Source organism: Lynx rufus, unplaced genomic scaffold (assembly GCF_022079265.1).
Source record: "Lynx rufus isolate CCGP_SWC_20201006 ecotype Redwood Valley unplaced genomic scaffold, mLynRuf1.p SCAF_2, whole genome shotgun sequence".
Lineage (NCBI taxonomy): Eukaryota > Metazoa > Chordata > Mammalia > Carnivora > Felidae > Lynx > Lynx rufus.
The window spans coordinates 191,921,897-191,949,682 of record NW_025814834.1 but is presented as its reverse complement, the minus strand read 5'-3'; the positions used below and the strand labels follow the sequence as shown (position 1 = coordinate 191,949,682).

At 51.9% G+C, this 27,786-nt stretch overlaps 1 protein-coding gene across 1 annotated transcript; it reads right to left on the bottom strand.

Moving 5' to 3' along the window:
* Positions 1-5,786: 5,786 nt before the first annotated feature.
* HEYL (hes related family bHLH transcription factor with YRPW motif like) lies at positions 5,787-19,245 on the bottom strand. Its single transcript, XM_047083182.1, has 5 exons — positions 19,166-19,245; positions 12,153-12,219; positions 10,827-10,910; positions 9,550-9,631; positions 5,787-6,460 (listed from the first exon to the last, which is right to left on the bottom strand). The coding sequence occupies exons 1-5, from the start codon at positions 19,243-19,245 to the stop codon at positions 5,787-5,789; spliced, it is 987 nt and encodes a 328-aa protein (XP_046939138.1).
* Between the last annotated feature and the right edge of the window lie 8,541 nt (positions 19,246-27,786).

Below are 27,786 nucleotides of genomic sequence, written 5' to 3'. Positions count from 1 at the left end.
GCCTGCATTGGGCAGAGCTTCTTGCTGACTTGGAACATCCATCAGGCAGTGACACAAAAAATACATATATTTCTAGGGCACCTGGGTGGCCCAGTTGGTTGAGTGTCTGATTTTGGCTGAGGTCATGATCTTGAGGTTTGTGAGATCGAGCATTGTGTCAGGCTCTGTGCTGACGGTGTGGCTCTTGCTTGGGATTCTCTCTCTCCCTCTCTGCCCCTCCCTACCTTGCACATGCTCACTCCCTCTCACTCAAAAAAAATATATAAACATTTTTTTAAAAAGAAAGAAAGTTCTATCTTCTTTCGTCCACTGTGTTATAGCTGGGCCTCTTTGTTACAGCAGCCAAGGCTTACTCTCACTAGTACAGGGGAGAAAAGCATGATGGGCTGAAGGCTTCTCAGGCTAACATAATAGTCCAGCCCACCAATCCTTTAAGGCCTGCCACTGGATGTCTTAGGCTTTGTATTACAGGACGCAGCTTGGGAACGAAGCAGTGCACTCTATTGGGTAAGACTGAATCAGATAGACCTTCATTTCCACTTTGGCTAGAACATTGATTAGTGTTGTAAAGTTTGGGTGCTTTCACTAACAAATTGAATCTCAACTTCCTCTTCTGTAAAATGGGGATAATAATAGTACTTTATTCCCAGGGCTATAGGAGGATTATATGAGATCATGTAAATCAAGGGCTCAAAACTATTTATTGTTATTAATGCAATCAGCTGGTATCCGGGCCTGATTCTTCCTACCCTCCTTCCCCAGGAAGGAGGGAAGGAAGCTAATGTCTTGAATTTTCCACAAAGTCAAAAAATACTCAGTGACTGTTAAATGAATTATAAATTTCCAAAGCATCCAACAAAAACAAAAAATGTTTCCTATGGATCTACTATGGGCCAGGGACTAGGAGGGACCTGGAGGACAGAGATGCCCTTGTGGAAATTAATTTCCACTTTGCTTCTCAGAAAGTATCAGTCCTTTCCAGGCTCACAAGCTGGAGTTCAGTTCACCTACTGAATGGAAATTTATGTTGACTAGTAAAGAAATCCCAACTCTTCTTCCCACCTCCTTATTGGATGTCTGGGCCCTGCCACACCCAGGTTAAATCATCATCTTGGTGTGGTGGCATCTGTGTGGCTGAGTCAATTGAGTGTCTGACTCTTGATTTCAGCTCAGGATGTGATTTCAGGGTGGTGGGATGGAGCCTGCTTGGGATTCTCTCTCTCTCCCTCTGTCCCTCTCCCCCACTCTCTCTTTCCCTGTCTCTCTCTCAAATAAAATAAAATAAAATAAAATAAAATAAAATAAAATAAAATAAAAAGCATCTAGGTGTTACCAATGAATAGGTAGATTTGAACCTGGAAACTCCTTCTCCCAGTCACTACCCCAAGCAGGACTGACTTTCTTTCTTTCTTTCTTTCTCTCTCTCTCTCTCTCTCTCTCTCTCTCTCTTTTTAAATTTATTTCTTTGTTTTGTGAGAGAGAGTGTGTGAGCATGTGAGCGGGGGAGGGACAGAGAGAAAGAGATTCCCAAGCAGGCTCTGGGCTGTCAGCACAGAGCCTGACCATGAGATCATGATCTGAGCCAAAATCTAGAGTCAGACACTTAACTGACTGAGCCACCCAGCATCCCCTCCACCCCCAAGCAGCACTTTCTTAAAAGGTCTGACCTTGGCATTTGCCTTGGTATTCACCTGGCAGAACCTTCCATGGCTTGTATTGCCTATAAGCTAAAGCCCAAACTCTGCATGGCACCCAAGGTTTTCCCCAATTTGGATCCAGCCTCTTTCCATTAATGACACTAATGACTAAGATTGAGTGTTTCATACGGCACAAGCTCTGGGCTGAGGGCTTTATGCGTGTTGCCCCATTTGATTTCCACTAACTTTAGGAGATGGTGACTTGGCTTAGTTGTCTCATTTATAAAATGGGAACGCTCCAAGAAAAGCATCCCCACAGTGTCTGGGGTGTAGGTACAACAGTTAATAGCTATTACTGCATCATCCCTATTTGATTGATGAGGAAGCTGGGGTTTAGGGGTGTTAAGTAACTTGCCCAAAACCACAACCCTGAAAAGTGACAGAGGTGGAGCCTGAACCCAGGAAGTCAGGCTTCAGTGCCCAGGCTAGCCTGCCTTCCCTTCGTTGCTGAAGGCCTGCACTCAACTTAGAACCAACTTGCAGGGCACCTGGTGACGTCTCCAGGCCTTTGCACATAGGTTCCCTGTGCTGGTAGAATGCCTCCTCTGGTAGCTGTCCCCTCCCCCGTGGCCACCCTAGGCAGAGGCAGACAGCCCCTCTGTGTCCCCTCAGCCTTCTCAACAGGCCTCACTCCACTCTCACCTCACCAAACTGTCATTAGAAGGAGGGCACACACCCTCAGGGTGACAGTGTCCCCATCACCTCTGGCTCCACCATGCCTGGTCTGGCACAGAGCAGACCTCTGCAAATGCTTGTTAGAATTACCGCAAGCCAAATCCATCAGGGCAAGAGTGGAGACCGATACCTGCTGGCAGGGACGCCTGCCTGCTCTCAGCTGTCAGTGTGCGCTCCAGAGCGAGTGCACTTTTCTTTGGCCAGAGCCTCCTCCCCATTTGCCAGAACTTCCAGTACCTTGGCCCCGTCTCTCACTTTGCTCTCCAGCCTCCCCACAAAGTCAGCCAGCTGGGAGTTCACCCCTACAGGGGCCTGTACCATCCAGCAGCTTGAGTCTGGAAGATTCCTCACCTCCCCAGTTCATTTATTCAACAAATATTTATTGAACACCAAATTAGAGCCAGGTACTGTGCGTGGCACCAGATACAGGGTAGAGAGCCAAAGCACACGTGGTCTCTGGCCTCACGGAGCTTACATGCTGCCAGGGGAGATGGTCAACCAAGAAGTAAACACACATGATGTGTAATGGCAAGTGCCCCATGAAGGGGAAGAATAAGGGACTTTGAGATAGATGAACTAACTATTCAAGCAGTCAGGGAAGCCTTCTCTGAGGAGGTGGGTTAAAGCCAAGGCTTGAGGGTGTAAAGAGCTCAGCCATGACAAAGGTAGGGGAAGAGCATTCTAGGCAAGGAAACAGCATATGCAAAGTCCTGGAGGTGGGAATAGGTTGAAATGTTGAGAAAAGGAAGGAAAGCCAGGGTGGCAGGAACACAGCGAACAAGATCAGAACTGGCTGGAAATCAGGTTGGGACCAGAAGAGGAAGAGCTTGGATTTTATCTTTGGAATAATAGGGTAATCGAGTAAGGGTTTTATACCAGAGTTGGTATGATATGATTTGCATGTTTAAAGCTCTTTCTGGTTGCTTTGAGAACAGAGTGACAAAGCAAGAGAGAAGCAAGGTGACCTTGTGGAGGGCAGTGATCTGGGGGCAGGTGAAGTGGCCACACCAGGGTGATAGCTGTAGGTTCAGAGAGAAGAGTATTGACTCCAGAGATATTAAGAAGTAGAATCTTTCTGAGGTTTTTAGAAGAACTAAAACAACTTTATTGGATGCCGGCAACAGCCCCAGCAATGGGGTAGGAGTTGGGGACACCAGAAAGGGTTGGGGATAGAAACAAAAGATGCAAGTCCTCAACCCCGGAAACAAATACATAGTCACCAATCCTCCCCACCATCTCTTGGGGGAGAATGAACCCAAGGTCAACTCAGATGCTGGAAGTTCTGGGCCATTTCCATCTCATTCAATGGTGTCAACGGACTCTCCTGGAGTTGGGGACTGGAAACATGGAAATGGGCTTTCCGTATTCTCGGGCTATCAAGTTGCCAAACTGCAGGATTGTGGCACTGACATGGTGTCAGGGGAGCAGTGAGCCACCAGCTGGGATAGCCAGGGAGATGAGGAAGGGAAGAAGGGAGTCTCGGAGCAGAAGCAGCCCCTCCCGTCCTCTGTGAGAAAGGACAAGTCGGGCTCTGCCTTCTGTCCCCCTCTCCCTGCTCCTGGGAGCCTGTTAACCACCCTGCCCTCCCTGTCGTCTCCCTCAGGAGCACTCTAGGCCGGTGACCCCCTCCTTAAAACGACACCCTCTCTCCCCACTGCTACACATCTCAGATGTATCCAGGAGGACAGAGATCTGATGGACCTAACCCTGAGGACTGAAAGAACACTTCAGCTCTTCATGCCTTCTTGAGGAATTTGCCTTTTTTAAAAGAGATTTCTGGGTCATTTAAATGATCTCTGCCCTCTGCTCTACTTATCTGAAAGGGCCCTCTCCCCCAGGGTTTTAGCAAACTCTATTTCTGAGCCCAAGGACCTCCTCAATTTAGTCTCTGGGGAGGGTAGTTCCATCAAAGGGTGGGGGTGAAAGAATCTTGCCAGGGGTGACATTTGAAGGAAGTATTTAATAACCAGTGCCAATAAGCACCAAGGAATTGCCAGCTGGAGGACCCCATAGTCTTGGGTCTACCAGGTATTAACCAGCATGGGGTCCTGGGGGAAAAGCCACCCAAAGCTACCTGGGGCAGGGGGCCACTTAGAGGCACTCGGGGGATGTGAATACTTGCCAACAAGCACAGAAGTGGTTCTACATTTGTTACAACTGGTCTGGCAGTACTGGTCCAGCTGAATGTCAGTCCTGGGTCTGCCCCGATCTTGTCCAGTCTCTGCTGTTCCACCAGGAATGGTCACCAGGACATTTGTTCCCTCTCTTAGGCCCAGGCGGAGCTGGGTAATGAAATGGCCTCTGAGCAGAGCCAGCTGCGCGGAATCCTGGGTGAACAGGATCTCAGGCCCTTGACCCACCGTGTGACCTTGAAGGGCCGAGCCGCCTCTGACTGTCCCTCCTCTCACCCCTCCTTGCAGTTATTTTTGTCCAGCCTGACGGCCCTTGGCTGTCCCCACAGTCTGGGCTCTGTGAGCCGGATACAAACCAGGCAGCACAAACGTCTGGTGTGGAATCCCAAGAGGGTTCCTCTCTGGGCGCCATCACATGGGAACATGACCTTCCACACTGTGCACCCAACGGGGACCACACATCTGGAGGATGGTGACGGCGCGAGAGGCCGGGAGCTGGGTTCTCTTTGCTCAATCCTGGCTCTTGTCTGGGAACGCTGTCCCAGGCCTGCTGGTGAGAACGCCCTGTTTTGGAGTCTTACTGCTGCCCAGAAATCTCCCAGCTCTGTGCAGGAAGTGTGGGTCAGCTGGAGGGTAGGTGTCTGTAGTGGGGAAGACGGCCCGAGCAGGCCCTGCTGGGCCCCTAATCCCCAGGCCTTGGCCGTGGTGCACAGGGCAGCTGTCCTGTGGTTCACTGCAGTGGGGTGGGCAGGGGCAGACAGGGGTTCTCCGGAGACAACTTTGTGGCCCCTGCTCGGTTACTGTCTCCGGAAGCAAGGCAGACACTACGTTCTGGCCCTGGCGGCCTGGGAAGGCTGCACCAGTCAGTCACTGCTCTGGCTGGGGGTCTGATCTCTCTAGGCAAGCAATCTGCCCGAGGCCACTGTGCCTTTAGGTGAAAGCTTTGTTCCCAGACCTTAGATTCATGCCTGCTGCCCCCTGTGTGCCCGGGGGGCAGGTAAGAGTCTGGGCAAAGCTGGTGGGGGCCCTCCCACAACTTATCTGTCCAGGTAAGAAATGAGACGAGGCCTCTGAGATCACAACAGCTCCAAGAGAGCTGGGTGGACAAGCTGGGACAGGCAGTGAGGAGGGGAGATGGGCCAGAGGAGGAAGGGGCACCTCTGATGGGTGAGGAAGATGCCTTCATAGATAGATGAGCCAGGCCAGGAAGCAGGGCAGATGATAGCACTGTTTTTAGAGCTCCTGGAAAAAGAACCCTCCTCACTCCCGGGGAGAAGCCGCCTCAGAAAGCCCCGATTTCAGTGATTTCAGAGACCCAGGAGTGGCAGAGCACAGCTCCTGCTGGCCTCCCAGCAGCCCCTGGGGAAGAAGGCCTGGGGGCAGGAACACCCACATAAGCAGGGGACCCCAGGATGCCAGGGAGCACGGGGGAAGAAGATCGCACGAGGGGTGCCACGTGGCTGCTCCTGGCAGCCCTGATGTTGGGGGCCACGGGGAGGGGGGCAGCGGGCCTCTCCAGGGGGCGGGCCCTCCGGGTAGAAGATGCCCCTCGACTGGGCAGCACATGCCTCCGGGCTGGCAGGACAGTACCAGCGGCTCTGCGCACGGGAGTGGTTCGGAGGGCAGGGATGGGGTAGACCAGAGAGGAGGCGCTGGGGAGGATGGGACCGGGCACTCTTCCCAGGACGGTGAGCTGGCTGCTGGGGGCTGACAGCCCTGGACAGCTATGGAAGAAGGACCAGGGCCAGGCAGGGAAGGCCAGGGGGCCAGCGGGCGTGGGAGAAGGCTCCATCTCAGCTGCGTAGCTGTTGAGGTGTGAGAGAAGACGAATCCGGACAGGGTCTGCACGGCTGCTCGGCCCTTCCAGCACCCCCAGGTACCTGATGACCTCGGTGAGGCACTCCCGAAAACCGATGCTCCGGAAATCAACTGCCAGGGCTCGGGCATCAAAGAATCCTGCAAAGTGAGGCATGATGAGGGCATGCCAGGTGGGGGACAAGTGCTGATCCTGGGGTCAGGTCTGTGTGACCCTGGGCGTGTCACCTCACCTCTCTGAGCCCTGGTCTCCACATCTGTAAAGTGGGAATAATCACCCCTTCCTGGGGTATCTGGGGTGTGTTGTGAGGACCAAGTGAGTTCACTGAACTATGAAGCAGGATAAAATGTAGAGTATTGTTTTCATCAAAATTCATGATTAATGCAGAAAAGAAACTTTGCGACCAAGATACTGTCATTTAAGTGGACGCTTTGCCAGGTGTGACAGGCCTGTGCACGTAGAGGTGTAGAACACCCCTGCCTGCTGGTGAGGGCGGATGTTGGGAGGTGGCGGCAGCAGCGGTCAGAGCTTGGGGACTCCTCAGAGAAGGCAGCATGATGTCACAGTGAAGCCTGAGGTCTTTGGACCTCAACTTCTCCACTTGACTAGCTGCCTGACTGTGGACAAGCCTCTTAATCTTTCTAAGCCTCAATTTCCTTGGGGCCGCAAAATGGGCATATAGTGATACTTGCTGCACAGGGTTGTGAAGGTGAAATTAAATGCAATGGTGCACAGAAACAGTCAACGAATTCATCATTTACACCTGACCCTTGAACGACATGGGGTTACGGGCACTGATCCTCCCCCAGTGCAGTTGAAAACCTGAGCAAACTTTTGACTCCCCAGAAACTACCTAGAGTGAGAACCGCCAGAGATAACTTTTTACCGTGATAGCAATTTACTGGAGAGACGAACTGCTCACGCGGAGATGATTAGTGTCACATGGAGTCTTAAGCAGATACTCGCAACACTTGAGCTCACCGCAAGAGCAACAGGAGGTAGCTAGGAAATTATCACAGTAGCACGGTATGTATAAACTACAGCGACTTTTATGCAATTAAGATTATAATGCATCTTCACATTTATATTTCTCTCCACTGCAAACGGCACCATGTGCAGTCTGTAAGTATTTGTACGAGGAAGTTTTGATAAGTTGTAACGTCAATAATAGATGCGTGTCTATTTTATGGTAGCGAATGATAAAACAGACCAGCATCTACATTTATGTCACGCATTCATGACATACCTAACTTTTTCTTACGTTTTCCCCAATATTTCTAGGCTATGTGGTGCATTTGCAATTGTTTTTCAAACTGTCGCAAATCTCTAAAAAATTTTCTAACACATTTACTGCGAACACTCTGCATAGAAGAGGACCTGTGCTACTCAAACCTGTGTTGTTCAAGGGTCAAGGGCATATTACTGGCTTGGCCCCTGTGGGCATTTGAGTCTGTCCCCTAGCCTGAAGGGCTGTCAGGAAAGCAGGACCCCGCTCTGGTCCTCAGCTGCTGCCATCAGGCTGGGACCCTCTCTTTGGCTGGTTTCAGTGAGGTCTGACCAGGTGGACTGCCCACAGAGGTATTTCATTCTCACTGCCTTTATACCTGCCCCGCTATCAACCGCCTTCTGTGCAAAGACAGAATAGCCTCTGTGAGCACTGGCCTCATGACTATGGCAGCAAATATCTGGTCCCTGGTTCATGGCTGAGGCCCCCACAGAGGGACAGCTCTACGGGAGACGATGTTTGGAGTCAGGCCTCCTTGGGGGCAAGACCTTGTTGCATACTTAACTATGCGACTTTGAGCAAAACCCTTCAGTTTCTGTGTTTGCTGTTCTTTTTCAACTAACATTTTCTGAGTTCTTATTGAGTACTTAATTTGCATTATCTGATAATCCTTAGAAAAACCCTGTCATTACTCCCATTTCAGAGATGAGAAAACTGAGGAACAGAGAAGCTAAATCATTTGTCCAACGTAATAGAGCTGGCAAGTCATAGAGCCAACCTCACAATTCATGGGATTCGAATCAACTCAGTTCAGGATTCTAACCCAAAGGCAGTGCTCTAAGCCACATCTCTGTCTTCCCATTAGCCCTTAGCCAGAAAATGGTGATGGCGACAACCCCCAGCCTCGAGATTCTTATAGGAATCGAATGAGATAACGATGGTGAAAGCATTTTGAAACTACAAAATGCTGCCCCAAATATTAGTCACTGTTTTTCTTTTAATTGGGTAACCATAAATGTAGTTTGAAGTATCTCCCCCACTGGTTGACCGAAATCAGAAGTTTTCACTGTTGGCCATGCATTCCTTTGGCAGAAGTTCTCAAAGCGACCACCTGCATCAGGGTCATCAGGCATGCTTGCTAAACTTGCAAATTCCTAACCTCCAGGCCAGACCTCCTGGCTCAGAATCTCCGGGGTGTGCCCCAGGGCTGCCTGCCCCTAGATGATCCTGCGCAGTTCACTGAAGCTTGAGAAGCACCAGGCTGGGTCAATTAAAATGCAACTGTCCCCTCCAAAGGTAGCAAGTTAAGGTTTTAGGACTTAGGTTCTTGTGTCAAGGTCTGTGGAGCTTTCCAGCTTTCTCGGTTGTGAAATCACCAAAATATACAGTGAGGCTTAGTCTTTTGAAAGCCACAGTTCCATGACTTCACTGTAATGCACCAGCTCAAAGTAACGGAATGAGTTACAATTGTATGCTACCACAATCCCACGACCGATCTTGAACTGTGAGCATGACATACGATCCCAGCACTGCTGAGGACACACTATTACCCCAGCACTAGCCCAGAAGGCACCCCAGTGAACATCTGTGGCTAAAAATCTCAGGCAGGCCCCACCCAGGGGTTCAACTGGGATCCCAGTGAGAATGAGTTCATTCAGGCTAATGCTTAAGGAGGGTGGGGGCTAAGGGTGGGGAAGCCAGAGGGGGGCTAAGGGTGGGGAAGCCAGTCTGTGTAGAAGAGCTCCTCCAAGGGCTAAGGCCGGAAGGAGTGGAGTTGAGAACAAGGTTGGGACACATGGGGACACTGACAGTGGAGAGGGCGATACTGAAAGAAGAGAGACAGGCTTTGTGGCTGCTCCACCTGGACCTGCTTTAGCCCCCCCATAGACTGTGAGCTCCATGAGGGCAGGGACCCCATCTGCTTTGCTCACCAGTGGATCCCCAGGGCCTCGCCCCCACATATTTGTTGCTTGAATGACTCATGGGAGAGAAAAGCATCAGTACCTGTCCCACCAGTGGCGTGGAGCATTTTCAAGTGATCCACTGTCATCTGCAGGACCTCGGCCTTCTCCAGCTTGGAGGAGCCCTGTGTGCGCAGAGGACAGAAGTGTGAAGGCTTCCAGCTGACCTCTCTCTCACTTCCCGGCGGCGTCAGCAACCTCACCAGCTCAAGGTCGTCCTCCCACTCCACCACTGCCAGCCTTTCGGCTTCTGCTTTGGCCAAGGCGCCCAGCCGAATAGATTCTCTTCAGGTCTCATTTTCATCCGCCCGCCCGCTGCACTGTTGAGCATCCCTCCTGCAACGTCCCCCCTTCCCTTGACTTCCACGACACCCCGTGTTCTTGCTTCTTCTTCCACCTGGCTCTTGCTCGCTAGACACACTCTCCCTGGGAGGTCTCGTATGTGACCTCCATGACTTAGTGCACCGTCACCGGAATGCCACTCCTGCGTGCCCATCTGCCTTCTAGACCAGCTTTCCTGGGAATCAACTCCACACCCACCACGCCCGAGATCTAGCTCATCATCTTAGCCCCACAGCGCTTGCTCCTCCTCTATTCTCTCTTGAGCAATGATTCCTAAGCGTCCAGCATCACCTGATCTCCCAAGAGAAACCTGAGTGTCAGACTCTCCACGTAAGTTCTTGAGGGCAGGTACCAGGTCTAGGTCTAGCTGGGCCTGTGACAGTTTGAGTGAACGAACGTCTGTGGAATGACTGACTTCTTCTCAGGAAGAAAGGCACATGACCTATGACCATGCCTTGGAGCACAGGGTAGAGAATCTTCCAGGCAGTCTGATTGGTTTAACTGTCTGGCTTCCACTGTAGTCTTCCTCTTCCACAGGTGCAACGGCAGGGGGCTCGCTCCCCGGGTAGCCTGTTCCACTTTCAAATGGCTCTGGGACTGTCAGTAGCACAGAGGGCTAGGGGGCTTTAGAACCAAACACAGTTCGGTGTTCCCATTCCGTTCTGCTATTTACTTAGCTGTGTGATCTAGTGTGAGTTACTTTACCTCTCTGTGCTTCAATTTCCTTACCCGTGCCATGGGCATAATAATCCCTACCCTTTGGGATCATGGGGTGATGGACACAGAGCCACAACATCTGAGACGCCACAGTAAATACAAATTTCCATTCCCCTTATCCCTGGCCAGTGACAGATATCAGTACACAAAACCCCAGCACCTCAGGCAGCTGCCACCAATCAGTAAGACATGCCATGAAAAATGGACCTTATCTGCCACCTGCATGGTACTTCCTCTAGCACAATGGGGAATGTCACACACCTGTTTCTCAAAGGCAGTGGGGACCAAGCGTCGCAGTTCAGAAAGGCTGCTGTTGATGCGGTCCCGGCGCCGTTTCTCTATAATCTAAAAAACAACGACAAGAATTTACTTGCAGCCACTTCACCAGTTTCCAACGTGCTTTGATGACCACTGACTCGTATTTAAAATATTGTGAAGGAGGGGCGCCTGGGTGGCGCAGTCGGTTAAACGTCCGACTTCAGCCAGGTCACGATCTCGCGGTCCGTGAGTTCGAGCCCCGCGTCGGGCTCTGGGCTGATGGCTCAGAGCCTGGAGCCTGTTTCCAATTCTGTGTCTCCCTCTCTCTCTGCCCCTTCCCCGTTCATGCTCTGTCTCTCTCTGTCCCAAAAATAAATAAACGTTGAAAAAAAAATTTTTTTTAAATATTGTGAAGGAGAGAAGTCTAGTCTTACTTTATGGAGGAGGAAACTGAGGCTCGGAGAGGAGCAGTGACTTGCCTAAGGTCACATAAGAAGGAAGTGCAAAGCTGGGAGTAGAACTCAGATCTCTTGTCTTGGTCTGTTGGGGTGCTATTCAAAATGCTTAACCACTGCACATCAGGGTACCGACCAGTCAGAACAGGGACACCAGCTCCCGTGTGGGAGCAATTCCTGGAGGTTCCCGCAGGTCAAGGTCACCTCCTCAGTTGCTGGGTCATGAAGAGGCTTTGCTTCCAGTCCGGAAGACCTTCCATTCACACTCATTCTCACCTCACCAGACTGGTAGCAGAATGCTGACAGCGGGGCAGACATTATGACCCCTATTTTACAGATAAAGATGAGGGCTGGAAGGAAGTGGTTTGCCTAAGTGAGTGGCAGGGCTGGTCTCTGCCACATTCCAGGTCTTGGGACTCCCAGGGCAGAAGCATAGCCGCATCCTGGGAGAGAAGGGGGTGCCGGGATAAGACGGCCAATAGCAAGCCCGGGAGCTTCCTTCTCTATCCCCCTGCCCTACCCCTTGGCACGCAGAGAGGAAATGAAAATTCTGGGCTCAGAGTAGAGACAGAAGGCTGGAATAAATAATAAAGCCTAACTGTGTGTCAGGTGTGGTTCTGGGCGCATTATATTAACTCAGTCGTCAAAACAGCCCTTTGAGGTAGGCACTGTCATTTTTTCAGTGACACAGTTGAAGAAATGAGGCACCGAGAGGTTGAGTGGCTTGCCCAAGGCCACTCCACTAGCCACTGGCAGAGCCAGAATTTGCACTCAGGCAGTCTGGGTGATATTTCCGACCAGGGTTCTCTGGGCTGGGCCCCTGGGGACCCAGGGCAAAAATTTGCCGGGCGTCTCCGCGGAGACAGACACTCACCCCTCTGCGTTTCTTCCTAGCTTGCATCTGCGAAGGGCTCGGGGTGGACAGCGGCCTGGCCATCTGGCTGCAGACGAAGAAGAGAAAGGCTGATTTTTCAGAGCTCAGGGACCACCTCCCTGGCCTGGGCTGACCTTGGAGGAGGCGGGGATGTGGGCGGGCAGAGCCCCCTCCCAGGCAGCCATGGTCTCCCAGGCGGCTCAGGGCTCCCAGGCCGGGAAGTGGCGCAGGGCAGGCGTGGGTGGGGGCCCATTGCTCCCCCCGGCCAAGTCCCCCCTGCGCTCGGTTTCCTGCACTAGGGTCGCGCGGCGGCTGGGGCCGCGGGGTGCGAGGTGGGGGGGGCTGGGCTCTCGGCCCGACCCCCCTCGGCCTCGCCCCCTGTCCCTCGCCGCGGGCGTCGGGGAACCGCAGCCGGCCTCGGGGCTCCTGCAACCCGATCCCGGGCGGGGCGGGCGAGGGCGCGGGCGGCGGCGGCGGGGCAGGGCCGGCGGGTTGGGTTTCAGAGAGAGCCGCTGGGAAGAGCGTGGAAAGAGCAGATGCCGCCGCTTCCCACGGGCCGGGCGCGCCCGCCGGCCGCCCTCCGCCCCGCCGGCAGCTGCCGCCTCCTCCCACGCAGCGCGGCCCGGACGAGGGGGAGGGGGCATCTGGGTCACAGGCCCCCTCCGACTCTTGGGATGCCGCGAAGGCCCCGGGCCCGCATCGCGTCGGGCCTCGCTTCGCAGGTCTGGCACAGGATGGATGTCACCCGGAAGAGGCTCAGCCCCGGGGGGTCTTTCCTGCCCAGACTGACCAAAATCTTCTGCAGCCCAACTGCTCGACCCCCTAACGGTTTCCTGCTTAGAGGTTCTTCTGGAATGGAGGGGATTCGTAGAGTTACACTGAGGACCATTCATTTGGCCAACACCCTGGAGGCCCCATTCAAGTCCCGCGCTGGCCTAGATGCGCAGTCGGCCAGGTCCCAGCGCTCCAGACGCTCAGCTCCCGGAGTGGCCGGGGAGGCCCAGAGTGTGAGATGCCCTATCAACAGATAACTTTAGACGAGGTGACTCCCGGGCCATTTCAGAATGCAAAGTGCCACCCACATGAACAGGCACCCATGCGCTTGCCTCCTCCTCCCTCTCCCCCTCTCCTGTCTCCCCTGGGCCCCCATCTCAGCGAAGGCACCCCATCTCCCAGGTCTACAAGGCTACCTGGCTACCACTTTTTAAAATTTTTTTTACATATTTTTATTTATTTTTGAGAGACAGAGCGCGAGCTGAGGAAGGGCAGAGAGAGAGGGATACCCAGAATCCAAAGCAGGCTCCAGGCTCCGAGCTTGTCAGCACAGGGCCTGACGTAGGGCTTGAACTGGGAGATCATGACGGGAGCTGAGGTCGGAGGCTTAGCCGCTCAACCGACTGAGCCACTCAGGTGTCCCTTACCACTTTTGATTCTTCTTCTGTCCTCACCCGCTCATCCAAACATGCCCATTCTGTGTCTAAGACACATCTCACCTCTATCCTCCTTATCTCCACCACTGCTCTGAGGATCAAACCTCTATCATCTCTCACCTGGATGGCTGCAAGACCCTACAAACAGGCACAGCGCTCATTTAAATGTACTTGTCACTCTCTTAAAACTCCTCAGGCTCTCAAAAATAAATAAACGTTAACATTAAAATATATATATATATATACATTAAAAAGGGCGCATTTAAAAAATATATATATATACATATATATACATATATGTATGTATATACACACACACACACACACACATATATATATATATATTAAAAGGGGCACAGTCAGTCAAGTGTCCAACTTCAGCTCAGGTCATGATCTCACAGTTGATGGGTTCAAACCCTGCATTGGGCTCTGTGCTGACAGCTCAGAGCCTGGAGCCTCCTTTGGATTCTGTGTCTCCCTCTCTCTCTGCCCCTCCCCCACTTGTGCTTTGTGTCTTTCTCTCTCTCTCTCAATCTCTCTCTCTCAAAAATAAATAAACATTAAAAAAAAAAACCCTCCTCAGGGCCTTCTCAATGCTTTTAGGATCAAGACCACTGTTTTTCAGGTGGCCCAGCTGGCTCCTGTCACCTCCTAGACTCAACTCTCTTTTGTTCTGTGTGCTCCAGCCTGCGGATGCCCTAACTTGTTCCTGTGGTTACACACACTGTTCCCTAGCCTAAAATTCTCTAGTGCACGCTGTCTCCCCACCTCCAAGCCCAAGCCCCTTTGCCTAGTACCTTCTCCCACTGTTCAGATCTCAACTCAGATGTTATCTTCCTGGGGGAGCCTTCTTGACATCTTCCCTCCCACTAGATAGCCCCTGCTCTACCCTCTCCTAGCATCCTGCATTCACAGCATGTATTGCTCATTTGTTGTTTTTTTGTTTATATGATTATTTGATTAATGTCTATCTCTCCACCAAGTGCATAAGCTCCCTGAGGTCACGAACCATGTCTGGCTCATTCACTATTGTAGCCCCAGTACCCAACAGTGCTTGGAACAGGGCAGAGCTCATGGTTGAGCTCCCTCCTCTTGCCCTTGTCCTTGGCATCACTGGGGAACAGAGAAGTGACAGCATAAAAGCTACCTGCTAGGCCTTTGTGGAATGGGCACCTGTGTGGCTCATGAGGAAGGTGCCAGCCCAAGTGACTACCCTCCTGGCATGAGAGGTTAGATCATCTTCGTCAGCTGCTCAAAGAAAGAAGGTTGCAGGAGAGTCCACATCAACATTGATCAAATCCCACTGCTGTGTCCCTGGCTTTGTCCAGCTACGTCTGGAAAAGGATATCTCCATCCAGACATCTGGATGAGAAGGGCCGGTAAGAGGCCTATGAAGCTCCTGGGAAGGATGGCCCAGCAAGCTGGGTCCAGGGCTCCGATAGCCAGATCCTGAGGTCTGGAGGGCACTGTGTTTACAAAGCTACACTCAGGACAAGCCCCAAGAGTCAAGGGATACTAAAACATGGCCTTTGTCCCCCCTAGGCTGGATAAGGAGTCTCCAGGGGTATTGGGTTAGCACTGCGCACGTCACTGCCCCTCAGCCTGATCCCTCCTCAGGGACCATCTGTCAGAGGCTGACGCACCCCTTTCAGGGCATGGTGGCTTTGCTATCTCTTTTTTCCACTCACTCGGTCACTTGTTCTCTGCAGTATTATCCCTCTTCCCTGACTCCCATATCTCACAGCCAAACGTCACTTCACGGTTGTCTTGGCATTACTACATATCTTTCCCTCCTTCAAGCCTAACAAAAGCCCCATTTTACAGATGAGGATGCTGAGCCTTGGAGACCTAAGGCAGCTTGCCCAGCCTATGCAGCTGCTAAGGAGCAAAGCCAGCATGGGAATCCATGTCTTCTGGCTCCAAATTCAGCATTGTTTTCCCTCTTGATTCCTATTTCCTGTCTGTCTGAATAGCCCTCCAGTCCCCTTATCCTTAAAGCTCCCAAGAGCTCAACCAGAGCTCACTTCCAGGCTGTGATCTGGCCCTGACATTGGGGGGAGGTGTGAGAGTTTCTTGTCTGCGAGTCTGAAAATAAGGCAGATTTTCACAGACCCAGAGAAGATATGCTGACCACCAAGATCTGCTCCATGGGCCTCGAGTGGTCCCTAGCCTGATTTCTGGGGAGGTCTCTTGGGGGGGGGCGGGCAGATTTCAAGGTGGTCTGGCTGCCAGTCCTGACTGCCCTCAACACCCATTCTCGGTTTCCCCCTCGGGAAGCAGGTGACCCCACTCATTTTGCATCAGCCAAAGAAAGGCAGGATCACAATGTCCCCCAATGAAGGGATTTCAGGGAGTGCTGAGCCCCCTTGTAAAATAAGGAAACTCTGAGAGGGGAAGGGTCTGTTCCAGGCCACACAGCAAATTAGAGGAAATTCCAGAACTGGAGCCAAGTCTATTGGCTTTTAATCCAGTATTGTCACCCCCCCCATGTGTGTCACTCCCTCACGTGTGTCATGCAGCCAGTACTCCTTGTTCTAGACAGTACTTCCACATTCACTTGTCTCAGGTATTGCACAACAGCCTTGTGAATTAAGTAGTATTGGGGCTATTTCACATTAGGAAAAATAATCATTTGATAGATGGAGTGACAGAGACACAAAGAATTCAGAATCGTGCCGAGTAAGTCTTCAGACTTCTAGTCTTTTCATTAGACCATTCTGCCTCTTGAACATGGCATCTTCCAACTAAATGGCGACCCCTTCGAGAGCAGCACTTGCCAGAAGCTACCTTGGGCCAAATCAGGGAGCTGTGCCCTTTAGATACATTATCTCATCAAAGGCTCACCCTGTGAGGTAGGTTATTAGCATACCAGTGTTGTAAGGGAGAAAATGGAGGTTCAGAAATGCCCAAGTTAATGGTGGTGAGAATCAAACTCAGGTCTATCTAACTTCAAAGGCCACCATGTGCCCTAAATCATGTAGGAAAGACCCACAGACCTTGACCCAGTGCCTGCCATATGACAGGTGCTCACTGAATGTTCACAGAGAGGGTGAGGGGAGAGAGGCTATACTCTCATGTGTCAGGAGGCTGGGTTCAGATAGGAGTGATTTTCTTATATGGGGCAAGATGCCATCACTAGGCAGATGCCCACAGGGACAACAGAATACACCCTGCTCCTTATTCTCACATCTCTGAGTGGGGGGGGGGAGGGATTTGCGCCCTGCTTCTGACCCCAGGGAAGCTGGCTGCCCCAGTCCTGTGGCCCTTGCCACTGTTTATCTGACTTTCTTTGTACATGAAGCTCTTCTTCTCTGAGAGTTCCCCGAGGGCAGAGGCTTAGCAGGATACATCTGGGTCCCCCATGCCCAGCCCAGGGTCTGGGCCACAGCAGGCATCGTTCAACACTCCCTGAATTGAAGCATTGATGTCTGCTGGGGGGAGGGCCCTTTGGTGAGTGCTACAAAGAGGGGTCTATAAGTCAGCCTCTGCCAGATGTCCAACTGCTTTCTCTGCTCTGAGGGGGTCTGCTCCTCTAAGAATCTAGACAGTGTCTAAAAATGGGCTCTGGCTAAAAGCACAAAATGCTGTATAGGAAAAATCTACCCACTGATCCTTTATGCCATTGCCCAAATGCCACCACCTTCAAGAAGCCCTCCCTGATGCCTCTGGTTGTAAGTGACCCCTCCCTGCTTGGGTGCTCTCACAGCCCACAGTCTGTCTCTCCTTCTGTCTTCTATCCTGTCCATGGTCTTTGTGTGACCTGGCAGGTCACTGGCCAGGCTGCAAATTCTTAGAAGACAGAGCCGGCTCTCTGGCATCGATTCGTCCCTCTGATTCATGAAGACCCAATGACATTGAATTTGAGACCCCCCTTCCACCAGCAGCACATGGGGCTGGGCCCTTCCCTGCTGCTAGCAGGCCCGGACTCAGAGAATTGCTTCTCTAAATAGCAGCTTCTGCTAAACAATTTAAGAAAGCTAATAAGTTGCATAGGAAATTATATCATATACCCCAAAACCTAATTAATGTACAGGATGCAAGGGGGTTATCTATTGCCTTACCTCCTGTTATAAGCTATAAATACTTGGAAGCTGGTGGCCTTTTACAAGGATTTGTGATTGAGGTAGGATATCCTGGTCTCAGAAAACTGAAGTCATTGAAATTATGAAATGCCCTCAAAAACATCCCTAAGAAGGAGCTGAATCAATCTTTCTTTCTTTCTTTCTTTCTTTCTTTCTTTCTTTCTTTCTTTCTTTCTTTCTTCTGAGCATGCTGGAGTGCCAGTGGAGGGGGAGGGAGAGGGAGGGGGGAGAGGGAGAGAAGGAGAGGGGGAGAGGGAGAGGGGGAGAAGGGGAGAGGGAGAGGCAGAGAGTGAATCTCAAGCAGACTCTACGCCTAGTGTGGAACCCAACTGGGGGCTCAATCTCAGGACGCTGAGATCATGACCTGAGCCGAAATCAAGAGTAGGACACTTAACTGACTGAGCCACCCAGGCGCCCCCTGAGTCCCCCTTTCAAATCTATTCTAGAGAGTCAGGTTTGGATGAGCCAGGAGAGATCAGATAGCCCTCTCTCTTTCTCACTCCATGTCCTCCTTTATTTTTTTGATGAGGAAACAGGCTCAGAAAGAAAAAATAATCACCCAAGTTCACGTGGTGAGTTGGTGGCAGATTTGGGACCCAGGCCCACAGACTCCCAATCAGTCCCTGCCTCTCTTTCAGGGCTCTGGGTATCACATGTTGGGTGCCTGACATGAATTAAATACTTGCTATGTGCTAAGCCCTGTGCTAAGCTCATGACATACACTATCTTATTGATTTTCCCAATAAACTTGAGATCGGTTATATTGTTTATAACCATTTTACTGATGAGGAAACTGAAGCTTAGATTGTTCACAGAACTGGGAGAAGTAGCAGAACTGTACAAGTGCAATTTGTTCTACAAGTCTGAAGCAAGGCAGAATATTTAGAGCTGAAATACATTGGCAGCAGGGTGTGCAGTAGAAAGAGTGTTGGAATTGGAGTCTCCGCCCTCGCACTGACAAGTCAGCTATTATTTTCTTCAGTACCAAAGCCTTAATTCCAAAGTCCAATTTGCTCAAGGGAGGGGAGGTTTCCCTTCCCCCTGGAAGCGTTTTGTGTACTGCATGAAAAGTGCACCCAAGCTAGGGTAGAATTGAAAAAGTACGGCTATTCTGCCTACTCAGGCAGATTCTGGACCGGGGTGTGTGATACCAATAGTCTATGAAGGTTTCCTAAGATCTTCAGGGAAATCTCCTCCAAGAGCCTCAGCCTGGCACTTCCACGCAAGGAGGATCACCAACTGGGCACGGCATCCCGGAGCTGAACTCCACTTCCATCCCGACACCCTCAGCCCTGAATGGCCCAGAGCGCAGAAGATCCAGGCACTCGTGCGTGTCACGGCCCACGCTGCACAAGTGTCCCCGCCTCCCACCCTCACCCCTACCCCACACACACCTGCGGGCAGTCGCCCACACCTGCATCTCCCGGGGCCATACGGAAGACGAGTCCTGGGCCCGCTGAACCCGTCCAGGCACTCCCAGTATCCCCATCCCGGCCCTCACCTCAGCTCGCCCTCGCGGCCCACGTCGATGGGTCCGTCGGACTCGCTGTCAGAGCCGCTCGGTTCCCTGGGCCGCTTCATGGCCAGCGCTGGCTCCAGGTCTCCGCGCGGCGGTGCCGGCTACCGGCCGGGAAGTCGGGCCCCGCCCCGGCCCCGCCCCGGCCCCGCCTCAGCCCCGCCCAGCCCCGCCCAACCCCGCCGCCCTTTCCCAGGGCCCTCTCCTGCGCCGCAGCCCCTGGCGCCCCCGCGCCCCCTCGCCCCCGCGGTGACGCGCAGGCCGAGCCGTGGGAAGGCCCCGGGCGGTCACCGCCCCCTCCGACGGCTGGGAGGTCCGGCTCCGTTCCGCAGTCCTGGCCGCCGCGCGCTGGGTGGCCTTGGGCAGGTGCCCTTGGAGCCCCCCGCCCTCCCCGGGAAGCCAGGGGTCCCCGTCCGTCCCTGGTCTGAGCGGGGCGCTGCGGGCGCTGCGGGTCTGCCCCAGTTTTTGCAAGCGTCGAGCCCACCGGCTCCTGCCTCCTGGCGTTCTGGAGGAGGCAGACACTTCGGGTTTGGTGAGGTTGGTGGGGGTGTCTGTGGCCTGATCTTCGACAAGAATCTCCCAGCAGCTTTTCCCATAGGGATACAAAGCAAGTGGAATGTGTGTGCTGGAGGGGGGAGGAAAGGCTCTAACATGAGAAGAGGCTGTCATTCCCGCCAAGAATGGCTGAGGTTGTGCCTGCGCCACCCGAGCAGAACAGCTCAGGCCAAGAGAACCAGACTGGATGGTGGGGGTGGTGGGTGTCCCTGGGAATCAGTTTCCAGTTCACCAGAGGCATTACTGGCCTGGGAGGCCAAGAGTGCCAGGAGAGGGCTCATTCTCCAAGCTGTGGCAGGGCCTCAAAAAGGGGGGTGGGGAGGTACTCTCCAGCCTCCCTTCCTGGGTCTCCTCAAGAGCAGGGAGGAGGAGATGGGAAGGTCTTGATGTGGTGGGTCAGACACCAGAGGTCTCTCCCCTTGACCTGCCCACAAGGACACAGAGGAAGCCACCCCTTCACTTGGGAGAATAGGATTGTTCATCTGAGAATAACTGTGCTTTCACCCCCACAGCAAAACCTGCTTGGGGACACTTGGTTAGGGTAGTGTGAAATAACATTCCTGTGCCCCCTTCCACACACGTTCACAGACACAACCACGTGGCCAATTACACAAACGCATACACACTCTGATACACGGGTAGCAGGAGCAGTTTGCACCTGCAGCCTGTGTTTCCTCTTCTTTAGGAGGCCCGGTGGTCACCCCAGCCACACCTCTGGTCTCTTATTCCAGGTGCCCTCAAGCACTCACATGCCTTCTGTGGACATATACTAGTGGGGTGGAAATCTCAACCGACACAGAAGTTGCACAATCCATGCACCACTATGCATTCCCTGGAAAGGCAGAAATCAAAGATGCCACCAGATAGCTGCCCTGTGAAATGACTCAGATTGCAAGGCCTGGCAGTGGAGCAGATTTACAGGGGAAGGTCAAGGGCTCTGTTGAGGGCATGTTCATGGGAGATGCCCCAGGTCCTCAAAATGGGATGCACAGTTAAAGAGGGGGTCTGGAGCTCAGAAAAGAGGTCTAAGCTGGATACTTAAATCTGGAAGTCATCATGTAATAGGTGGCACATAAAAGCTACAGGAGTGGACGGATTACCCAGAGAGAAAGTGTGGGTGGAGATAGAGCGAAACAGTTAACAGGGAGCTACTTACAACACCTGAAACTGTTTTGTAAGTACTAGCTCATTTCATTCTGGACAGCTCTATAAAGTAGTAATATTATTATCATCCCCACTTTACAAATGAGAAACACTGAGAGGACCGGAAGTAAATGGAAGGGCTGGAATTCAACAAGAGAATTGGGTTCCAGAACCAAACCATTAGGCTTTATTTCCTTGTATAGCTCTTAAACATCAGGCTCTGTATTCTGGTACTGAGTCTAGAGTTATGCCATCAATATAATAGCCACGAGACACATGTGGCTACTAAGCACTTGCAACGTGGCTGGTCTAAATGACTATGTGTAGTAAGTGTGAAGTACACACCAGAATTGAAAGAGAGAGAGAAAAGAAAGGAAGGAAGGTAGAAGGGAAAGAAGGAAAGAAATCCCATTGATATCTTTAGAGAGGGAGGCAAACCATAAAAGACTCTTAAATGCAGAGAACAGGGGTGCCTGGGTGTCTTAGTCGGTTAAGCGTCCAACCGACTTCAGTTCAGGTCATGATCTCACGGTCTGGTCTGTGGGTTCAAGCCCCGGGTTGGGCTCTGTGCTGACAGCTCGGAGCCTGGAGCCTGCTTCGGATTCTGTTTTCCCTCTCTTTCTGCCCCCTCCCCCGCTCACGCTCTGTCTCTGTCTCTGTCTCTCTCTCTCTCTCTCAAAAATAAATAAAAACATTAAAAAAAATTAAATACAGAGAACAAACTGAGGGTTGATGGGAGTGGGTTAAGGAGGCATTAAGGAGGGCACTTTTTAGGATGAGCACCGGGTGTCATACTTAAGGGGGAATCACTTCAGGGTTCTACTCCTGAAGCCAAGACTACACTGTATGTGAACTAACTTGAGAATTAAAAAAAAAAAAAAAAATCTCATTGATATCTTTAATATTGACTCACATGTTAAAATGATAATATATATATATTGGATTAAATAAAATACTAAAATTAACTTTGCTTCTTTTCTTTTTCTTTTTTTTAAATTGGCTACTAGAAAAAATGTTGTATATGCAACTCTCATTATATTTCTATTGGGCAGTGCTAATCTAGTGCAGGGTTACTTGACCTTGGCACGATTGGCATTGGAAAACTATTGGGGGGGGGGAGTTTGTTCTGTGCATCGCAGGATGTTTAGTAACATCTCTGGCCTCTACTCACTAAATGCCAGTAGTACCTACACCACTTAAAAATGTCCCTAGATAGTACAAAATGTCCCCTAGAGGAGAAACCACTGCTGGCTGAGACCACTGGTCTAAAGAAAGTCCAACATTTGGGCTTTGAGTGGAAGAGAAAGAGCTGCCAAAGGAGACTGGGAAGGAACAGCCAAGGAGGTGGAGGAGAGCCAAGGGGGGTGTTACAGCAGCCAAAAGAGTGTTTCAAGTACTTGGTCATGATCCTTTAAAATGTCAGTCAAGTCACGTCTCTCCCTGCTGAGAACCATCCGTAGGTTTGCCATCACATTCAGAATAAATGCCAACTGCTTACCATGGCCTCTACATAGGGTGACTATATAATTTAGCATCTAAACCTAGGGCACCCTTGAGAGTGAAAGGAGGCAATAGTAACAACTATGTCGGGACAGCCCAAGGCATGCAGATGTGTATGGTCATCCTAAGCTCTGGCCCCTGCCCTTGCCTTGCTCACTCAGCTACTAGAACCTTCTTGATGCTCCACCAAGATTTCAGGTTTGTTGCTACCACATGGCTTTACGTTTGTTATTCCCTCTACCTGGAACCCTCTTCCTCCAGATCTTCTTAGATTACCTCACTTTGTTCAGGACTTTACTCAAACATGACATCCTCGCAGAGGATCCTCCTGACCTCCTATCTAAACAGCCACCAATCCCCTAGTCACTCTGTGTCCCCTCCCTCACTTCATCTTACTTTGCAGCATCTATTAATGTCACTGCCATTATATTATGTATGTTAATATATATTTGTTTAAGTGATCCCTACACCCAGTGTAGGGCTTGAACTCACAACCCCAAGATCAAGAGTCACATGCTATACTGACGGAGCCAGCCAGGTGCCCTGATATATTTGTTAACTGTCCGTGTCCCCAACCAGAAGATAAACTCATTGAGGGTAGAGATTTGTCCCTTTCATTCACTGCTGACTCTCCAGCACCCAGCACAGTGTCTGGCATGTAGTAGATGTACAATAAATAAATACTGGATGGCAGAATAAACTCATTTGAGAAGCTTGTCTGTGATGGCAGAGTAAGCTAGGACAATAGCTGGAGGGTGATGTAGAATCCAGGGTTTGTTTGCTTCTGCTTTTGTTTTAAGATGGGAAAGAGTAGAGTATGGATCCAGTAGCAAGGACTTTTATGAAAAGGCTTCCAGCTTGACAATGGAGTTCCCGGGGGTGGGGATCATTTTTGTTGTTCATGACTACGTCCCTTAATACCTAGGAAAGTGCCCAGCTCATAGTGGGCATTCTAAAATAGTTATAAAAGAAATAAATGAAGTAATGATGATGTTGATAACACAATTCTATTGCATTTACCCTATTCCAAGCATCGTACCAAGTATTTTGACATCTATGAACTCGTTTACACCTCACAACAGTCTTAGAGGTTACTGCGACTCTCTATTATAATCCCGCTTTTTTGAGACATAGGGAAGTTAAATAACTTCCCCGAGATCACACAGCCAGTAAGCGGTCGAGCTGGGATCTTACCCAGGCAGGCTGGCACCAGCTGGTAACCACTGCATCCTGCATCAGAGTGGGGGAAACCAAGCAGGAGACTCCTGCATCAGGCCAGGCAGTAGGGACTGGTTTCAAGGTGGAAGAAGAAGGAACAAATCCAAGTGATGCTGGATCGTTGTCTGGGTGACTGAGTGAGTAAAGGTGACAGGCACCAATGGGAACACAGGAGAAGGTGAGAAGTTCAGTGTGGCCATACTGTTTGTGAGACCCATGGAATACTGGTAGGAGAACCTGGAAAGAGGCCTGGCCTGGAGCAGACTGGAGACTCGTAGACTGGAAACCATGGGGGTACAGGAGATACCCAGGGCAGCTAGTGCAGAGCAAGAGGGAGGAGACCTGGGATAGAACCCTGGGGAGCAGCAGGGAACTCTGGGAACGCTGGGAAGTCTGGGAAGGGAAACTCTGGGAAGAAGGAGGAAAATCAGAAAAGAATGGAGTGCCAGGGGCCAAGGCCAGAGAAGACCAAGAACAAGCTCTGGGTCACCAGTCCAGGGACGCAAAGAGGAAGATGTGCAGTCACAAGGTCACAGAGGCCCTGGCCTGAATGGGTGGGTCAAGGCAGTAGCCAGATCCATGGATTGGGAAGTGTCTGTGGAATGCAAAAGCAGTTTTGAAGAAGAGACAGGTCCATGAGAGAGCCCAGCAGGGCCTCAGGAGGAATTTGCTTGCTGATGGAGGGGAGTCAGGAATAGGCAGAAGGGTGAGCCCCGGGGAGCCTCAGTGCAAAGGGAGGGAGGCAGAGGCGGGACCTCTGCTCTCCCCACTTACTCTGTCCTCCCTACCCCAGAGCTGAGTAAGCCGGGAGATTTCCAGAGGCAGGTATCAGCTCTCATGATACTTCTCCAATGTCCGGCCCCCACCCTCGGTCACTCCCGTCTCCTCTTGGGGCTGGTATTCAGATTCCTGAATGGACATGGCCAGAGCTCCAGAGAGTTAGGTTGCATGAGACCTCTGCTGGGTCTGGCACCGAGCCTCTGACTGTTGGGTGGTAGCGGTATCTGGGGGGTGGATGGCTGGTGCAGAGATGCTCAGGGCAGCGGTTGGGAGTTACTAGTTGTGCGGAAATTTCTTTTTAAGCTTTTTTATTTACTTTGAGGGGGGAGGGGCAGGGAGAGAGGGAGAGAGAGAATCTCAAGTTCGACGTGGGGCTCAAACTCCCAAACCGTGAGGTCATGACCTGAGCCGAAACCGAGGGTTGGACGCTTAACCAACTGAGCCACATAGGTGCCCAGCGGTGCAGTAATTTTCGTCAGTCTCTGGGACACAAGGGCAGGACGCAGGTCAGGTTTGCTCACGGTCAGCTCCCCTGTGCCTAGCAATGTCTGGCACTTAGTAGGTGTTTGGTAAGTATTGGCGGAGTGGGAGCGATGGGGAGGTCAGCTGGGGGACTCCTGAAGTCCTCTACCTTCTCTGTGGAGGAGGTGGTACCTGGCCTCTTGGGAAACAGTAGAGTCACAGTGGGCACAACCCGGAGCCAGGGTCTGGGGGGAGATGCCAAGGAGGGAGGGCTGGAGCACCTGGGTGCCACTCAGTCTTCCCTCACCCCTCCACTTGTGTCTGCGGACACTGAGACCCACAGAGCGGCAGAAACATCTGGAGGGCCTCACGGTGAGGCAGCAGGTGAGCCTGGATATTAGAGGCCTTCCTGTGCCTTGGTTTTCTTATCTGTAAAATGGGATGATAACACAGCTGCCCACTCCTTAGGCTTGTTGTGAGGATAAAATGAGGTAAGATGCATAAAATACCTGGTGTTTAGGGTGAAAACTTGGAAATGTTAGCATTTGGGATAAGCCTTTGTCTCCATACATTTTCTCTCTGGGAGCTTCATCCGCTTTCATGGCTTTACCTCCTTTAAGCCACATTTGGTTCCCAAATTTATATATCTAATGCAGACATTGTTTTCAGAGCTTCGGACCCATGTATCCAACTGCCCGGAGTCTTTTTCCTTATACTCGTGTTGGTCCACCAATGTGCCAAGATCTAGAGGGATGGTGTGCCGGGCCTGCCCAGGGCCTCCCCCAGGCTCTCTGTGCCAAGGACCACTTCCACAGGGCTCCCAGCCCAGATGTCAAGCATCCCCATCAGCACTTTCCTGCTTGCTGTTCCGTCCTGAGAACCATCTGAGCCTCTTTGCCTCACCCCCTCCCTGACCCCTGCTCGTCCCAGGCCCTTCCTGTCCTCCCCTTGCCCTCCTCCCCTGCTCCCCTGGGACCTATCAGTGCTCACTCCCCACCTCCACAGCTGCTGCCACAGCTGGTCGCTGACGGAATGTGCAGCTGCTGAGAGCCACATGTGCGGAACAGGCAGTGCGCAGCTACCCCTGGGGCCAAGCGGGGGTGGGGGTGGGACCATCTGTCTGTGTCTGTTCATCCATCTACACCACACACACACACACACACACACACACACACAGAGTCCTGATCTCCTTCTCCAGGGAAGGTGCTGGACAGTATTGGTTTGGACCCCTTCTCTGTCCCTGGGCTGCAGAGTCCATGCTCCATCTACAGGGATCCAGTGGTCCCAGCTTGGGGGTCCCTGAGGGCAGACTGGCTGGGCTGGTTTAGCTGTCCTGGTGCCTGTATCCTCCCTGCCCCTGTGTGTAGGCAGCACTACCCCTGTCCCCCGCCTCCCCCTCCCCGAGACTACCAAGGACCAGAATGGCGGCCTGGGTGATCAGAGCCTCCCTTGCTTTTCCAGACCCTGGGGGGTGGCCCGCAATGGAGGAAGCCAGAGGCCTCAGACACATTCCAGAGCCCCCTGGGCAGCGCCTGAGGCTCCAGAGGAGTCTCAGCCCTGGGGCAGCGCCAGCGGCATCTGTCCTGGTTCCCACACTCTGGCCTCTGGAATCTCTGCGAATTTCTCTTCCATGTGTGCATGATGTCAGCAGGACAAGGACGCTGGGAGTGGAGGGGGGCGGGTGGACTGAGGACACTTTGCTCCCTGAAGTCAGATGGCTGTGAAGAGTGGAAACAGGGGAGAGTCCACCCAAAAAAGAAGGGGTGACTTGACCTCTTGCTCCCAAGCCTGACTGGGTCCCGACACTGCTCAGTACATTCCTCTCAGAGCCCCCTGCCATCTCTGGGGCCTCAGTTTCCTCATCTGTAAAACAGAAACAAGACTAGCAGCTACCTTCCTAAGTGTAATATGAAGGCTATAAAATCTTGACCCTTGGGGGATGCCCTTCATGCTCGAGGCACAGCTCACCCTCTCATCGCTTCCCTGACCTCTACCCCACTCCTGCCATTTTTCATATGTTTTAGGACATATAATATAGGTTCATACTTCTGAGTCTGTATTCTGTCCATCTTGAAAGCCTTTCTCTTTATCTGGAAAATTCCCACTCAGCCTTCAGAACCCAGCACTTGAGTCCGTCTCCAAGAAGCCTGTCTAGCCTCCCTTGGGCACTGCTACTGCCTCTTTGTACTTCTTTGGTGCCCTCTGTGGTAGCCTGATCTTCCTGTACTGCCTGTCTGTTTACTTCCCCTGACTATGGCCTTCAGGAAGCTGTCCTTTCTGGGGCCGATGGCCACTCTCAGGAGCCCAGGCACAGCACCCACGACATGCGGGTGTCAGAACATAATCAGGACATGGCTGTATGTGTGGCTCTCACCCAGATGCTACCAGGTAGAGCTCTCCACATATCCCCACTGGTCTGGTCTTAACAGGAAGAGGGAGTAGCATAGTCCTTACCAGCTGCCAAAGCATTTCTTAAACCCAGAAAACAGCCACTGTTTCCCTTCCCCTACCCAGGTCAGCCAAATCAAAATCCTACTGTAAAGATGGGGAAAATTGAAGCCCAGAGAAGAGAAATTGGTAGTAAAGAGTATATTAGACTTCAGGGCTCCAACCCTAGTCTAAGGCTCTTAGGCCCTTTTCCCACCCCTAACTCCCTCCTGGAGGTTAGGGCTGGGAAGTGATAATGGGGTCAAGGCAGGGCCCCATTGGTTTGAATTGGATTCCACCATGCTCCCTGGTATTGACAAGGAAACCTCACTCTATTGCACCGTTAGTGATGATGGAGAATTTTAAGACCATCTGGCACAAGCCATCCTGGGGGTAGATGGGTGTGGGCCCTAGGGCCCAGAGAGGGTGTGTCAGTTCAGGTCTTCTAGGAGACATACCCTAAGGTGAATTAGAGGTGCAAGAGACTCATTAGGGAAACCACTTGTAAGGATAAAGGGTGG

Bases quoted from the DNA above. Each gene is read 5' to 3' on its own strand.
- HEYL (XM_047083182.1), bottom strand. From the start codon at position 19,245: ATGAAGCGGCCCAGGGAACCGAGCGGCTCTGACAGCGAGTCCGACGGA. The intron at 10,911-12,152 runs GTGAGTGTCTGT...GTTGTTTTTTAG, and splicing joins CTAGGAAGAAACGCAGAGGG to ATTATAGAGAAACGGCGCCG. The intron at 9,632-10,826 runs GTGTGTGACATT...CTGCGCACACAG, and splicing joins CCACTGCCTTTGAGAAACAG to GGCTCCTCCAAGCTGGAGAA.